The 18,421-nt window shown below is 39.4% G+C and overlaps 1 protein-coding gene across 1 annotated transcript; it reads right to left on the reverse strand.

The window, feature by feature from the left end:
- Nucleotides 1-11,709: 11,709 nt before the first annotated feature.
- On the reverse strand, nucleotides 11,710-18,027 carry LOC138892379 (uncharacterized). The gene is made up of 4 exons (XM_070176088.1): nucleotides 17,783-18,027; nucleotides 13,452-13,772; nucleotides 12,819-13,292; nucleotides 11,710-12,130 (listed from the first exon to the last, which is right to left on the reverse strand). Exons 1-4 carry the CDS (start codon nucleotides 18,025-18,027, stop codon nucleotides 11,710-11,712), a joined length of 1,461 nt encoding a protein of 486 aa, XP_070032189.1.
- Nucleotides 18,028-18,421: the final 394 nt, after the last annotated feature.

Raw genomic sequence — 18,421 nt, forward strand, 5'->3', positions numbered from 1 at the left:
AAGCTATTTAAAGAAAAGTGTTTTAAAACGTAAGGCCCACACGGCGCTATAAAGAAGATTTGTGATTATGAGGTGTGGTACCTCGGGGTGATTCTTGTTGTAAATTTTATCTTGGAACGGCTTGATGATTTGAACTATTATTGTTTTACCTTAATTTATTTCACTTGTATTTTAATTGTGTTTTGATTATTTTGTTGTTTATCACATGTTTACTCTTGTTTCCATTTTTTTCTATACCTTCCGTTGTTAGCTTTATATTAATATTCTGCACAATTTTTCATGTCTAGTGAATGTCTTGACTTGTATCTCGTCACTACTCCATAGAGGTTAGTCTTGATACTTACTAGGTACCGTTTGTGGTATACTCATACTACGGTTTTGCATATTTTTGTGTAGATCCAGGTACCTTAGAGTATGTCGGACATTAGCTAGCTGTGTTGAGTTGCTGAGGAGACTTCAAGGTGTACCTTCCATCCTGCTCGCAGGCCTCGGATTCACCTTTTGTTGTTTTACATTAATACTGTGTATTTTCATTTCGAAACTGTGTTGTATTGAGATTTCTAGTCTACTGTTATTAGAGCTTATGACTCCGTACTACCGATTTTGGGGATGTATGACTATTGTTCGGTTTCAACTTCTATTATGTCATTTATCAATTTACTTTAATAGCTACGTTTTTTATTTTCTATTAAATCTCAGCATGTGTTAGGCTTACCTAGTCTTAGAGGCTTGGTGCCATCACAATCCTAAAGATGGGATTTTGGGGTCGTGACACTTGATTTGGGCATGATGAGCTATTCTTAAAGGTTATTGATGTACTTGATTTATCCACAGTCTTACTTATTATTATGAACATACGCCCCCATATGTTATCCTTGTGATATGCCTTAAATTGTTGTATGACTTCGTGAGTTTCCTTATCTCATTAAAGACTATGGTTGGGCCTTTGATACTTATTTGCGCACGATGATTATTTGGATGATGCATTATATTTTGGGACCGTAGTTGTGACGACCCGACCATTCGTTTTGTGAATAAGCGTCACGTTCGGTGGCTTAAAGTCTCGAGTATCTTTTTACTGTGTATTATGACTTGCGTGTGGCTGGGTTCATTTTTCGGAGGATTTGGAATCGATTTGGAAGAAGGATTCTTGTATTAGAAGCTTAAGTTGTAAGAGTTGACAAAAGTTTGACTTTTGTATAGACGACTCCGAAATGGTGTTTTGATGATTCCAATAGCTTCGTATGATGATTTTGGACTTAGGCGTATGCCCGGATTTGGATTTGGAGGTCCGTAGGTTGAATTGATGCATTTTGGCGAAATTTAGAAAAGTTGAAGGTTTGTAAGGGTGAGAGGTTTGACCGCGAGTTGAGTTGTTGATATCGGGTTTTGATTGTGATTCCGGGAATTGGACTAGCTCCGTTCTGTCATTTAGGACTTGCATGCAAAATTTGACGTCATTCTGGGTTGATTTGTTATGAATCGACGCGAGTTGTAGAAGTTGAAAGTTCATAAGTTCATTAAGTTCGATTTGAGATGTGATTCGTAGTTTTGACGTTGTTTGATGTGATTTTAGGCCTCGAGTAGGTCCGTATTATGTTATGGAACTTGTTGGTATGTTCAGGCGGGGTCCCAAGGGCCCCGGGTGTGTTTTAGACGGGTTTCGGATCATTTGGATCATGTTGAGTGATGCTGGTTTGGGTAGAATCTGATATGGTCGCACCTGCGGACCACTGGGTACATGTGCGGTGATCGTAGGTGGGGAAGAGAAGGGGCGCAGAAGCGCAAGCAAGGCTGGGTGAGGAAGACCGCAAAAGCGGAGCACTGAGCACAGAAGTGCATTCGTGGTCTCAGAAGTGACATTGGATCAGGTAGGGTATTTTTCGCAGAAGCGGATTATTGGCCGCATAAGCGGCCATCGTAGAAGCGACCTATTGACCGCAAAAGCGGAATCTCTAGCAGATTGTTATATTTCAAGGGTTTGCCCCTTTTTATCATATCTTGAGTTATAGACCTCGGTTTTCGGCGATTTTGGAGAGGTTCTTCACGATTTGGGTTTGGGTAAGTGTTCTTTACCCGGGTTTAATTATATTTCATGATTCCATCTTTGTTTTTATTATTAAATTAGTGATTTGAGTTGGAGAAAATTGGGAATTTTTGTAAAAACTTTAAAAAAATGTAAAATGATGATTTGAAGGACGATTTCATGTCGGAATTGGATAATTTTGATGTGGTTAGACTCGTATCGAAATGGGTGTTCGGATTTTGTAAATTTTGTCAGGTTCCGAGGTGCGGTACCGGGGTTGACTTTTTGGGTTCAATTTTTAGTGTTCATTAAAGATCGAAGCTTTATTATACAGAATTATTTCCTATGATTTTTATTTATGATATTAAGTTATTTTTGCTAGATTTGAGCCGTTGGGAGATTGTTTCACACGAGAAGGTCATTTTAGAGTATTGATTTTGGCATCTTTGAGGTAAGTATCTAGCCTAACTTCGTGTGGGGGAAACTACCCCTTAGGTGTTGAGTTGTTTATGCTATTTGTGTTATGTGAAAGCCGTGAATGCGAGGTGACGAGTGTGTATTCGGGCTTATATGTGGAAATTGATCGGTTTAGACTCTTAGGCTTCTTTCATGTATTTATTTGGAATTGTTAGCACATGTTATATCTCTTATTCATCATGTTTACTATCACATGCTTATTTGAAGTTGTCATTACATGTCACATCCTTTACTTGTCAAGTTTACTCTTGTATGATTTATTTGAAGTTGTTACCTCTTTTATCATTATGTGACTTCTTTTATTGTTGAGTTACTCTTAATTGAAATTGTTGTTACATGATATCCTTTCGTTACCGGTTATTCTCATGCATTTAAGCGCAGTTGCTAGTACATGTCATCTCTTTCATTGTTAGCCTATTTCATACAGTAGAATCCGAAGTTTGTCATTTCATGGAAATACCTTCATTATCAAGTTTATCCTTAAACAATTAATTGAAGTTTAAGTTATTGAAAGTCATTAATCTATTTTAATTGAAGTTGTGTTTAAAGGGGGTGTTGTTCCTTGTCGAGTTACTTTCCCACTTATTTTGTTGTTATTGAGATTCTATGCACATTGTGTTTGAGCCGTGGGCTATTTGTTGTGGAAATATTGATATTGTTAGTTCTTTGGAAAGGTTATTGCCTATGGGTACCTTTGGTACGAGTCGATATGTCATGTTGTTGTGATGTTAGCACATGTGAATTGTTGTGTGGATTGGTTGTTGTTATGCGGAGTATAAGGGTGGCATTTTACTGCTGTTGTTATGCTGGGCATAAGGGTGGCATCTCACTGTTGTTGATTATGCGGAGTGATACGGGTGGCTATTGTGTTATCGTCCGGGCAGAGAGATAAGGGTGAATATTATACGGAGTGATAGGGGTGGATATTAGAGTGATACGGGTGGCTATCAGAGAGATAAGGGTGGCAAATGTCAGGGATGATGTGTGATGGACTGGGGATATTTTGTTGCTGATATTCATGTGATGGTCTGTTTTTCCTTGTGTATGTCATTTACCTTACATGACTTGTTGTGTTGCTTCGGTGAGCTACTCGATGTCTTTGATATTACTTGTTGACTTGGGTTGTAATAGTACACTCACACAAGCATACACCATAGCATGTCACTTATACTAGTTCAGGAGTATGAAACTTGACATTTATTCATCATGCCCATGTATTCTTGTATTATCTGCTTCATGCGGATAGTGAGCATGTGACCACGCGGGCGGATTTGTGATTGTGACATGTGAGTTGTCCGCGCGGTCGTGATTAGAAATGTGGGCACAAGGTGTTCTTATTACTTTACTATTTATATCACATGCTGATTCTTATTGCCATTTATTGATTCATGCTTTCATTATTAGCTTTATACTTCTATACTGCACATGTTATTTTGACTAGTAGGTGTCTTGACTTGTACCTCGTTACTACTCCATCGAGGTTAGTCTTAAAACTTATTGGGTACCAACCGTGGTATACTCATACTATATTTCTACACATTTTTGTGTAGAGCCAGGTATTGGAGTTATCGAACGCGGGCGGAGTTAGCTTATTGATTGTGAGAATTCAAGGTAGAGCTACTTGGTCGTTGCAGTCCCTTGGAGTCCTTTCCTTTCATTGTACTGTCAGCTTATTATTTGAATAGTATTGTATTTCGATCTTTGAGATCTTTACATATATACAGCTAGAGTTCGTGACTTTGTATTACCTAATATTGGGAGGTTGTTATGATTATTGTCGTGTAGGCTTATTTCACTTTTGTTTCGATATTCATATTAAACTCTGTTTTAAGTTATCATTGTTAAACTGGCTTAATTGTTAAAAATAATCGGCTTACCTCCTTAGAGACTAGGTGCCATCACGATGCCTATGATAGCAGTTTGGGTCGTGACAGTAGTCATACGTACACATAGGCATACATCTTATCTAGAGATCATCTCTTGTATACGTGCATACACTCATACATGGTTATTCCTCCACTCATGTGCATTATATATGTTTATCTCTTGTTCATATGCATACATTCCTCATATAGTTCTCTAATATGGACTGAGGATTTTGGCACAAGGTTTCTATTATGAGAAATTTGTGATATTACTATTATTATTGCACGAGGGTTTTACTATGCAGATATTGTTATTTTTATGGCACGAGGTTTTTGTCGTGTAGTGCACAAGGTTTCTGTCGTGTAGCGTGTGGATATGGATCCATCCTCCTAAGGTCTCCTTTTCATGTTTCTCTCTTGATGGCGTGCACACAGGTAGTGAGAAACCGATGGTTTTTGGTTGATTGTGATATGCGATCCGATGTGATGAGTTATTGAGCATAAAGGTAGAAGCTTTGACCATTCAAGTGAATTCTTTGTGCATATTCATACATTTACATGCTTTATTCATGCATATCTTCACTATATGCTAGTTGATGTATTTTATATATGCATGGGATTTGTTAGTGAATTGTTGGACACTTTGAGAGTGTTGGATTGATGTTAAGAGAGAGTTATCATCATACATTGACATGTTAGACTCATATAAAGGTTTCATAAACATTCCATTTTGAAATTTATATGAAATTGGATCATTGTAATGTATATGCACTTATATCCATGTAGAAGTATCTGAGTACACGTTACTTGGTGCATGTCTCCTTTAAATACTAAGTTGGTGCAAGTTGTATTTGTTTTGACCTGCTAAATTGGAAAAGCATGCTTATGATCCCTTCTTCAATTGTGCACCCTTATTATTGATATCTATTCTTCAAAGACTTTTTGCTTAGATACTTCTATGTATTATACATGTTATTGAGATGCACAGGCTATGTAAAGTGACAATATTTTGACCAAAAAAACCTCGTCACTATATCTTTGAAGTTAGTCAAGATACTTACTGAGTTCACAGGGTTGGTTATACCCATATTATACTTTTTCACCTTGTGTGCAGATTCTGGAGCTGAACTGTTGTAGAGGTTAAAGGTTAGCATTGAAGACGTACCAGCATTCCAGATGCAAGCTACCTCTTTGTTCATGGTAGTCCAGGATTTGTACTTCTGTTTGTATATACTCAAACATATATTGTATTTTCTTTATACCAGCTTTGTAAAAATATAAATCTTAGTAGCTCATGACTTGCACTATCAATACTAGGAATAGTTGTATTGACTTCCAAAATCGTATTTATTATTTATTGATGATTTCTCATTAGAGTTGTATCACATGTTATTTTACTTACCTAGCGTGTCGGATTAGGTGTCATCATAATTTTTGTAAAATTTTGGATCGTGACAGTGTAAAAGCATATACAACATAGGTATGTGAAAGGGTATACAACCTGAAGTGTGTGATAAAGAATATACAACTTAAAGCATGTGATACAAAAAAGTAGAAATTGCAATATTGGAGAATCTGTAATCCTTTAGGTAATTGATCAAGTCCGTGGTAGTTAGAACCATTCCCAAGCGGAGTCGCCATATTGTTGCACCATATTTTACACGAGTTAAAATAAAATACAACTTATGACACTCTACAAAGTTAATTATAATAATGGAGTCACCACATAGTATTTAAGGTACACTAAGATACCTAAATTATGTTATGTAAGACTTCTAGTTTTGGTCTGCGAAAACTATTGAGTTTCAAGATAAGGCCTCAAGTTATCTCGAGGCGAAATGGGGAGGCATCCCTCAAGATTCACTAAATTGTGGTTCCCGGTTGGACTTAGTTAACTGCATGAGGGATTAGGTGAAAAAATGATTGATTTAATATTTACAAAGAATTTATGAAAAGAATTTAATAAAAGAAATAATCAATCATGAACATTTATAGGTAGTATATGTAGCGAAGTAAACAAAAAAAATACATGGGAGGATAGCGTTTGAAATTAATGGAACAAAATACAATTTGGTATTTTAAACGAATTGGTGAATAATGTATACAATTAACTAAAGTATACAATTTAATAAAGAATAACTTACAATGAACAAGACAAGGTTAAAGAATCCACAAAATATAATGTCTTGTGATTTTAATATAATGAATGAATAATATATGTAAAAGTGGTTTGAATGAATAAATACAAGGTGTTGTTATTTTTAAAAAAAGATGTAAGAGAACATGTAGTGTAATAAAGTGTTCTAGGTTTAGAGAATTAGCCTAATATTAAGAAATTGATTTGTGCATAACCATATTGCAAGCCAACAAAGAATTGATATAAAAATTAATTATCTTGAATAATATAAAAATATTTAAGAAATTAAATAAGAAAAATGTACTATATTCATGGAATTGTATTAGGCCTATTAAATTCACTTTTCAACTATATACTTAGTTAAAATGAACTAACTAATTTGATTAGTAAATATATGATTTCAATTATCTAAAGACCTAAGTACTGAGCGAGTTATGGTTAACTAGTAACGTGTCAAGTGATTGACGAAGTATAATATTCTAGATTAAATTGTGCACTAAATAATATATCAAATAAGGAAGTAAGCAATTATATGCAATATTTTAGCAAGTATTTTACTATACTTAGTATTTTTTGTACATCCGAGAACAGGAAGTACGGAGTGGGAATTTGGTGAGGGGATTGATATTTCATCTCTGAGTTTTGCGCTTCAAAGAGCTTCCAGGTAAGGTAGCTCTCAAAACAAGAGAAGCAAAAATGTTAGTAATATAATATGTGAAATAAATTAAGTAACGAATATTTGAAGAAAATGATAATGCAGGAATATTTGAAACAATTTTGAAAATATTTTGGAGGCTTGGATAGTGTATGCCGTAGCAAATAGATATTAGAACGCGCGAACAACAACTTAGTTGCGACCCCTGTGGCTAATCGTGTTACCTTCCAAAGCACAGATCGTCACGTTATCGTCCTTTATATTTTCTTGGATTTTCGTCATTGTCTCGTTTATTTTTTGGGCCCGGTTCGGAGGGAAATATCCAAGGGGCGTGGCCTGAATAGTTTTACATTATTTTCATCGGCCTAAGTATAATATTTTGTTCAAATCCAATGTATCCATCATAGAAGAAACCAACGCATGGCATCAGAATGTCACGAAACAGTCAAAATTCCATAAACAAAGCATCAGTGAACATGTAACGATCCGACTGGTTGTTTTGAGTATTGGTATTCTATTAGATGGTTTGAAACATCGAGTAGCTTCAATTGATGTATTTTGACTTGCGTGCATGGTTGGTTTCGATTTTTAGGAACTTCGAAAGTGATTCGGAAGAGTAATTCTCTATTCGGAAGCTTTAAGTTCAAGAGTTGCTCAAGGTTTGATTTTTGTGTAAAAGGTTTCAGATTCATATTTTGATAATTTAGGTTCGTATGGCGATTTTGGACATAGGCGTATTTTCGGATTGTGATTTGGAGGTCCCTATATTGATTTGCCTCTATTTATCAAAAGTTAAAAATTTGAAGGTTAGAAATTTTTTAAGTTTGATCAAAAGTTGACTTTGTGGCTATGGGGTTCAGATAGTAATTTCAAGACTTGGAATATGTCCATTTTGTCATTTGAAACTTTTGTGCCAAGTTAAGTCTCTTTTCGAGTTGGTTTGATGGGAATCAGACGCTTGGTTGTGCGTTTAGATGTTTTTGAGTTTCGTTGTGATTTCTAATGCGCTTTGGTGTTGGAATCATGGTTCTGGATGCTATTATATTTTTTTTTTGAGCTCGCGAGCGAGTTCGTATGAGGTTTCTAAACTAGTCTGGGTGTTAGGTGTGGATCCCCAGGGGCTCAAATTAGTTTCGGATTTATTTCGGATTGGTCTGGGAATTTTGTCATTGTTGCTACTGTTGTTCTCGCATTTGCGAGGTATTGGTCGAATTTGCAAGGTTCTTTCGCTTTTGCGAATCTGGGCGAGATGGGTATTCTTTGTATTTGCGAGATGAGAGTTGTAATTGCAACAATGGTGTTGTTCGCTTTTGCAAGGGCATGCATAACTTTTATGATTGGCCATCTGAGGTAGGTATTCGTATTTGCAAAGTCTGGGTCGAAATTGCGACTTATGTTGTGTCAGTGTGCTTCACATTTGCGAACCTGAGGTCTATCACGATCCAAACTCTACTGGAGCCGTGATGGCGCCTAACACTACTTGCTAGGCAAGCCAACAATTTCACTATAACACTGAACTCAATAAACATAAATTTTTAAATCTCAACAACAGGAATGTCATGAAATATCTTAGAATGACAACGATAGCGCAACTACAACCATCCCAAAGATTTGGTGCCATCAAGTACATGAGCACTACTAAGTAGAGAAATACAAGGCCAAATCCTCAGTACAGCTGTCTGAGCAATAAAACAGTAATAACAGAGATAAATCAAAGAAAACTCCAAGGTCTGCGAATGACATAACAACTACCTCGTAGTCTCCTCAAGCTGGTACTGGTGCGAACTCTTGCAATCACCGCGCCCAAAAGTACATGGATCCGCACATGAAGTGCAGAGTGCAGTATGTGTACAACCAACCCCATGTACTCAATAAGTAACAAACCTAATCTTGGGCTGAAAGCAGTGACGAACTCGGAAGAAAGGTCAATGCCAAACATCAATAATCAATAACAACTCAGATACAATGAAAACAGTAAAAGTAAATAACTCAAAGATATCATTTTTAGCTTGTTCACAAGTACGGGAAATTTAGACATGCTTGAGAAAAGTACATCTTTATGCCTACATTTCAACTATACATGTCAAGTCAATATCATCACGGTGAAACCATCAAGAATAACCTCATTCAGCATGCTCACAGTGCCTGGCACAATCCCCCTCACCATCATACACAACCACTCTCAGCATTATACGGGTGCCTAGCATAATGCCTCTCACCAAAGCACATATATATCATTGTGCATGCGCTCACTGTAATATCAAATTCCGGAGGGGTGGATGCTGGCCCAAGCGCTAATCAATATCACATAGCCTAATAGCGGGGCTTGGTGCAAGCGCCGCCCCTAATCAGTACTACATAGCCTAATATGGGCCTAGCGCACGTGTCGCCTCAAAATCAATACCAAATCATCTCTATGGCCCAAGCTCAGTCATTAACTGCTGAAGTCTCAGTTAACCGCATCTCACAGTACTCAGTTCAACAATGTTACACATATGAGGCATCAACAATTTGTGAGAAGTCAAAATAACATACACAGAGACAGAGATATCATACACGGATATAACGTCATGACTAAGAGAATGTTTACAATTAAGGCAAACATCTCAAAACAGCAAGAATAGCCCTATTGTGTCTCAAACAAATAAGCACATAGCTTAGACATGATTTCTATCATGAATTATAGCCCAAACAATCAATCAAGCAGAGAAAAAAACATGGATATAGTGTGGCATGATAGCAAACAAATCTCATAGTAGTCTAAAGTCCACCCAGATCATGAATTCTCTGGTGCACGCACACACGTCCGTCACCTACCACGTGCGTAACCCCCAACACATCTCAAATACCATAGTTTCAGGGGATAATTACCCTCAAATCCATGTTTGGATATGTTACTTACCTCAAAATGAGCGAATCAACCCCAAACAATAAAGCTTCGATCTTTCTCAAAAAACAAATTCAACCTAGGACATCACTTCGGAATCCCACGAAACTCACAAATTCCGAATACCCATTTGGATACGAGTCCAACCATACCAATTTCATCCAATTCCGACTCCGAATATAGGTTCAAATCCTCAAATTTACATTTAGAAACGTTTTTACTAAAATCTCTAACATCAACACCTCAGTTCATCAATTAAATGCTAAAAACAAGGATGGAATCATGGATAATGGATAAATCCGAGTCTAAAACACTTACCTCAATACAAATCGTGAAAATCCCCTCCAAGATCGCCCAAATCCGAGCTCTCTAATTCAAAATGTGATAAGTAACCAAAACCCTCGAAATAGAGCACTTAAATATTCTGCCCAGGCATATGAATCGCGATCTCGGAACAATCCTCGCTATCGCGAAGAACAAAATTCCAGCTCCACCAAAAGACACCACATGAATGCAGCCCTAGGCTCGCGATCGCGACTCACTAGCCACCAATCCAATGCGAATGCGGACCTGCCTTCGCGATCGCAAAGGCTAAACCTGGCGCGCCCCTGCCAACCTTCCCTTTTACGCAAATGCAACACCTTGTACCCATACGCGAAGGTCTTAGATCCTCAAGCTCCACGATCATGACTCCTCCATCGCGATCGGGATGAAGAAATACTCCCCCGCCACCAAATACACTCGACGACCCTCCTTCCGCGATCGGGATGAAGAAAAGGCCAGACATGATAAACATCGATTTAAAACATGGTAAAATGGTCTGAAGCCCATTTGAAGCACACCTGAGGCCCCCAGGACCCCGTCCAATCACACCAATCAATCCCAAAATATAATACAGACCTACTCAAGGTCTCAAATCACACCAAACAATATCAAAACCACGAATCGCACCTCAATTCAAGCCTAATGAACTAAACCAAATTTCCTAATTCAAAACTTTCGTCGAACAAGTCTAAACAATTTGGAATAACCACAAAGTTTGCATGCAAGTCCCAAAAAACATTATGCACCTATTTCAACTCCCGGAACTACAATCCGAAACTGATATCATCAATGTCAACTCTCGGTCAAACCTATCAACCTTCAAAACCTTCAACTTTCCAACTTTCGCCAAAAAACTAACAAACAAACTACAGACCTCCAAATCCAATTCCGGAGATACGTCTAAGTCCAAAATAACCATACGAAGCTATTGGAATCATCAAAATGCCATTTCGGGGTTGACTACACAAAAGTCAAACTCCGGTCAACTCTTACAACTTAAACTTCCAACCTTGGGACTAAGTATCCCAATTCCCTCCAAAACATGCCTCAAACCAAACCAATCACCCTGGAAAGTCACGTAACCACAAATATACATATGTAAAGAATAAAATTGGGGAAACGAGGCTAAAATACTCAAAACGACTAGTCGAGTTACATTCTTCCCCTCTTAAACAAACGTTCATTCTTGAACGGGTCTAGAATCATACCTGGAGTCTCAAAAAGGTGAGTATATCTACTCCGCATCTCCTGCCCGATCTCCCAAGTAGCCTCCCTGACTGGCTGGCCTCTCCAATGAACCTTCACCAACTCTATGTTCTTCGACCTCAACTTTCAAATCTACCGACCCAAAATGGCCACCGGCTCCACATCATAAGTCAAATCCCCGTCCAACTGCATTGTGCTGAAGTCCAATACATGTGATGGATCCCCATAACACTTCCAGAGCATGGAAACATGAAACACTATGTGGAATCTCGATAGGCTAGGTGGCAAGGCAAGTTTGTAGGCCACCTCTCCAACTCTCTCAAGCACCTCAAAAGAACCAATATGCCTAAGGCTCAACTTGCCCTTCTTTTCGAACCTCATCACACCCTTCATGGGCAAAACACTGAGTAGAACCTTCTCTCCAACCATATATGCAACATCAAGAGCCTTTCTGTAAGCATAACTCTTTTGCCTAGACTGTGATGTACGAAGACGCTCCTGAATATTCTTCACCTTCTCCAAAGAATCACGGACCAAATCAGTGCCCAACAACCTAGCCTCCCATGCTCAAACCAAACAATTGGGGAATGACATCTCCTCCCATATAAGGACTCATAAGAGGTTATCTGGATGCTCGACTGATAGTTGTTGTTGTAGCCGAACTCTGCTAAAAGAAGAAACCGATCCCATGAACCTCCAAAATCAATGACACAGGCACATAACATGTCCTCCAAAATCAGAATAGTTCACTTGGACTGCCAGTCCATCTAGGGATGAAATGTTATACTCAGCTCGACCTATGTGCCCAACTCTCTTAGCATTGCTCTCCAAAAATACGATGTGAACTAAATTCCTCGATCCGAAATAATAGACACGGGCGCACCATGAAGGCGAACAATCTCACGAATGTAAATCCGAGCCAACTGCTCTGAAGAGTAGGTAGTCATGATAGGAATGAAGTATGCAGACTTGATCAGTCTGTCCACACTGACCCACACTGCATCGAATCTCCTCAAGGTCTGTGGAAGCCCAACTACAAAATTCATGGTGATACGCTCCCACTTCCACTCTTGAATATCAACCCTCTGAAGCAAACCACTCCGTGTCTAGTGCTCATACTTCACCCACTGACAATCAAACATCGAGCAACAAACTCAACAATATCCTTCTTCATCCTCCGCCAACAATAGTGATGCCTCATGTCCTAGTACATCTTCGCGGCACCAGGATGAATGGAATACCGCAAACTATGGGCATCCTCAATTATCAACTCTCGCAACCCATCCATATTTGGAATACAGATACGACCATGTAGACTCAATACCCCATTATCACCAATAGTAGCCTCCTTAGCATCATCGTGTTGAACTGTGTCCTTTAGGACAAGAAAGTGGGGATCATCATACTGATGCACCTTGATGCACTCAAACAAAAATGACCGTGAAATAACATAAGCAGCAATGCGGCTATACTCCAAAATATCCAACCTCACGAACATGTTGTCCAAAGCCTGAACATCCAAATCTAGCGATCTCTCCCCAACTAAAATAAAATCAAGACTACCCATGCTCTCAGCCTTCCTAAGCAAAGCATCGGCCACCACATTGGCCTTCCCGTGATGATAAAGAATGGTGATATTGTTGTCCTTTAGTATCTCTAACCGCCTCTGTTGCCTCAAGTTCAGATCCTTTTGCTTGAATAGGTGCTGTAGACTCCTATGATCCGTGAATACTTCACATGAAATGCCGTAAATATAGTGCATCCAAATCTTCAGTGCATGAACATAGGTTGCCAACTCCAAATCGTGCACTAGGTAGTTATTCTCAATAGGCTTCAACCGACGCGATGCTTAAGCAATCACTCTATCCTCCTACATCAACACACTCCTAATGCCAATCTGTGAGGCATCACAATAGGTTGTATAAGAACCCAATGCTGAAGGCAAAACCAGAACTGGAGTTGTGGTCAAGGCAGTCTTGAGCTTCTGAAAGCTCTCCTCACACTCGTCAAACCACCAGAATGGGGCACCCTTCTGGGTCAATCTAGTTAAAGGATCTACAATGGATGAAAAGCCCTCCACAAAACAGCGATTATACCCAGCCAAGGCTAGAAAACTCCAAATCTCAATAGCGGTAGAAGGCCTGGGCCACCTCTGAACTGCTTTAATCTTCTTTGGATCCACGTTAATCCCCGCACTGGACACCACATGGCCCAAGAATGCCACTAAATCAAGCCAAAACTCTCACTTGGAGAATTTATCATAGAACTTCTTCTCCCTCAAAGTCTAGAGGACAATTCTCAAGTGCTGCTCATGATCCTCCCGGCTACGAGAATACACCAAAATGTCATCAATGAACACAATGACGAAGGAAGATATGGCTGGAACACATTTTTCATCACGTGCATAAAGGCTATGGGGGCATTGGTTAGACTAAAAGACATCACCGAAAACTCATAGTGACCATAGCAGGTCCTGAAAGCCGTCTTCGGAATATCGAAAGCCCGAATCTTCAACTGATGGAACCCCGATCTCAAATCAATCTTCGAGAACACCCTAGCACCTTGAAGTTGATCAAATAAGTCATCAATACGCGGTAGCAGGCACTTGTTCTTGATAGTAACCTTATTCAACTGCTTGTAGTCAATGCACTTTCTCATAGAACCATCTTTCTTCTTCTCAAATTGTACCGGTGCACCCTAAGGTGACACACTAAGCCTGATGAAACCCTTATCAAGCAACTATTATAACTGATCCTTCAGCTTCTTCAACTCTACTGGTGCCACACAAAATGGTGGAATAAAGTTGGGATGAGTGTTCGGTACCAAGTCAATACCAAAATCAATATCCCTATCGGGCGACATACCCAACAGGTCTGTAGGAATTACATCTGGGAAGTCCCTCACTACTAGAACTAACTAAACAGAAGGAGTATCAGCACTAACATTCCTCACGAAGGCCAAATATGCTAAACATCCCTTCTCAACCATCCGCTGAGCCTTCAAATATGAAATCACTCTACTAGGAACATGATCCAGCGAGCCTCTCAACTCTAACCTCGGGAATCACATCATAGCTAACGTCATGGTCTTAGTGTGACAATCTAAAATAGCGTGATATGGTGACAACCAATCCATGTCCAAAATCACGTCAAAATCTACCATGTTGAGAAATAAGAGATCAACTCTAGTCTCATAACCTCCAATAGTCACCATACAAGACCGATATACACGGTCCACCATAATAGAATCACCCACCGATGTAAATACATGAACATGCATAACTAAAGAATCACGAGGCATAACCAAATAATGAGCAAAGTATGATGACACATATGAATAAGTGTAACCAAGGTCAAATAACAGTGACGCATCCTTGTGGAATACTGAAATAATACATGCGATCACGACTTCAGAAGCAAGTGCCTCTAGCCTGGCGGGAAATGCATAGCAACAAGCCCCGGCCGAGCAAGTGGAGGTGGATCATATGTGTATTGTCACGCCCCGACCTCGGGGAGCGCGACCGGCGCTCAACCGAGATAACCCGGCCGAGCAAGCCTGCTGGATTTCCTTCTACCCAACTCACCCATAAACAAAGAGAATATAATATTCATTAATTAATACCACGAGGGTTCATGAACAACACTAGTTCCATCACCATTAGTTACTTCATTTATAAGTCTCCAAAACAATACATTTCACAACCATAGTTTTACAATGGAAGCATGAGACACAATTACGACATCTTTAGTTTAACTTTCCCATACTAATACACAACCCACACTATGTCTAGGGAGCCTTTAATAGATATAAAAGAGTACAATGATGGTGTCGGCAATAAAGATCCGTCTATACCTCAAAACGTAATACACACGAAACAAAAGATGCACAACCCCGGAATGAAGTGGGGCTTACCAAGTCAGCTGGGAAAAAGTGTACCGCTATCACTGGTCAATGCCTCCCGTTGTGGAACCACCTGCATCCATTAAAGATGCAGCGCCCCCGACAAAAGGGACGTTAGCACATGTCAAATAGTACTAGTATGAAAACCAAAACATCTATTCAAAGACATGGAAATACAACATGAATATGATGAATCGTGGTAACAATAATAGGGCTTAGATAGCCATACAAGTCAAAACAGATGTTATTAAGAACTTCCAATAACATTATAAATTTCAAGTCGGGGATCCTCTATAACTATCTTTACACAGAGCGGCCTTGCCACCTCACCCCAATGTATATGGGTGGAGGTGCAACAATAATACTATAGAAAGTGGCCCTGCCGACTCACCTCAATGTATGTGGGTGGAGGTGTACTCACAATACCACAACTCTACACAAAGTGGCCCCGCTGCCTCACCCCAATGTGTGCGGGTGGTGGTGTAACAACAATACCAAAATCCTACACAAAGCGGCCCTGCTGCCTCACCCCAATATATATACGGGTGGAGGTGTATTCCCAATCATAATCTTTACACAATTTGGCATAATAACTTCCATTTGAAACATGACTTGGAGTTATAACATGAAGACACGTAATCCATACTTTGAATACCTCCTCAATTAGTAGCACAACATAATAAGAGCATTTGAAACACGTATTAAACATATATCTTTGCCACAAAGCTTATTCGGAATAATCGATTTTTGATGATCGACTCGGAACTTACAAGGGTAATGTGGGGTTCAATTCTAAGAGAAGAGTTTAACCAACATACCTTGCTTTGAGCTTCCTTAAATTACTACAATGTTCCGAAAACTCTAGCAACCTCAATCTATTTAGAAACATAACAAAATTGAACCATAATTAGGAAGATATTTGTGGGTTCACCTCATTTAAGCATTTTATCAAACACTAGGTGTCCATCATGATTTCAAGGTTCTTCTATGGTGGATTCCTTCATCCCACAACCCAATCGTTACCCATTTGAGCTCAACAACCTTCCCATACATCTCGTTGGTACATGCATGTATAATAATACTCTCTCATACAAGAATCACACTCCCTATTACCCAAAATCCGAAATTGAAGAATTGGGAGAAGAAATTCTTACCTTTTAGAATCCCTAACAAGTTCCTCTTGATGAGATTTCAAGGCTTGACTCAAGTTGAGTAGTGAAATCCTTATCCCTCCCTTTCCTCTCTCTAGAATAGCTCTCTCTTCTCTCTAAAACATCAGGTAATGCCCCAAAAATGAACCCTTAGGCTAGATAAATGAAATGGGGTCGGGTTATAAAATTAGAAAAATGAAGCCCCGACGCAGATCTGTAGTCGCATATGCGACCGCATAACACTTCTACGATCTGCAAATCGAATACACAATTGGTGCTCCAAAACTGGGACCTTCGGGTTGGGTCTACGGCAGTTCTGCGGTCGCATAATGTGCCGCAGAACTTCCCTCCAAAAAATCTTCATGCTGGTTCTGCGATTGGTATGCGGCCCGTGAAACTATTTTGCGATCGCATAATTGACTGCAAAATGTAATCCAAAATTTGCCCAGTTTTCTACTTCACTCTGCGACCATTTTGCGGCTCGCAGAGTGACTCTGCGGCCTCATAGTAGGCCGCAGAAATGCTCTATTCTGCCAAAAGTTTTCTTCAACTCCCCATCGCACTATTCAACCCAAAAATTTTGTACCGCGGATCTCTACAATCATTAACACATAAGTCTACCTCGACACCACCAAATCCCCGGTTTTAGGTAAAATTTTATGAGGCCTTACATCCTCCCCCCACTTAAGATGATTCGTCCTCGAATGAGGGTCAAAGTTCACCACTAGCATCCAATGTGACTCAGCTGCTACACCACACACCAGTAGTTCCAAATTTTTCTAACTCTCTAAATTTCCAAAAATTTTGTCAGAGTCTCCCCTGTAATTGGGCCCATCGACCTGCCAGAGAACCCCAGAAATAGATCCTAACAACATATACATAATCCAATGACGTAACATAACACAAAACAATACCAACCGTAGCCTCATAAGAAACATATAACTGGGAAGGAACACCCTTTAACATCAACTATACAAGTGATACATAATTCACAGGCAACAATTTCATAAATACAATTACATAGCTATTCAAAAAAATGAGGGTACTTCTTCTTCATTTCTTCCTCGGCCTCCCAAGTAGCCTCTTCAACCTGTTGGTTTCGCCATAGCACTTTCACGGAGGAAATCTCTTTATTTCTTAGCTTTCGGACTTGCCTATCAAGAATGGCAACTAGAATCTCTTCATAGGTCAGTTCTTCATTAACCTCAATAGTCTCAACTGGCACCATAACCGACGGATCTCCAACTACCTTCTTCAACATAGACACATGGAATACCGGGTACACTAATGACATCTTAGGTGGCAGCTCAAGCTTGTATGCCACCTGACCAATTCTCTGAATGATCTTATACGGTCCGACATACCTCAGACTCAATTTGCCTTTCTTAACAAACCGCATTACACCCTTCAGGGGGGAATCCTTCAAGAATACTTAATCATCTTCTTTGAACTCCAAATCCCTACGACGCACATCCGAATATGACTTTTGACGACTCTGAGCAGTTTTCAACCATTCTGTAATGATCTTAACCTTCTCCATATCCTGATGCACAAGGTCCGGCCCTATTAATTCTTCTTCCCCATATCTTGGGGCCGTGTAGATTTTATTGACATGTCAACGATATGGAGTTGAAGTTGTCACATTACAATTCCATGGCAGAATTATGTGGTTATGAGAGAGATTATGTTACTTTTTGGCATAAGTGCGGGATATATGGTAATAGAATGCGACTTGTTTCTACTGATGTGGAAGCCACTGTGGTATCCAAAAATATTCCAGATGATAAGGTGGT

Source organism: Nicotiana tomentosiformis, chromosome 5 (genome assembly GCF_000390325.3).
Source record: "Nicotiana tomentosiformis chromosome 5, ASM39032v3, whole genome shotgun sequence".
NCBI classification, from domain to species: Eukaryota; Viridiplantae; Streptophyta; class Magnoliopsida; order Solanales; family Solanaceae; genus Nicotiana; species Nicotiana tomentosiformis.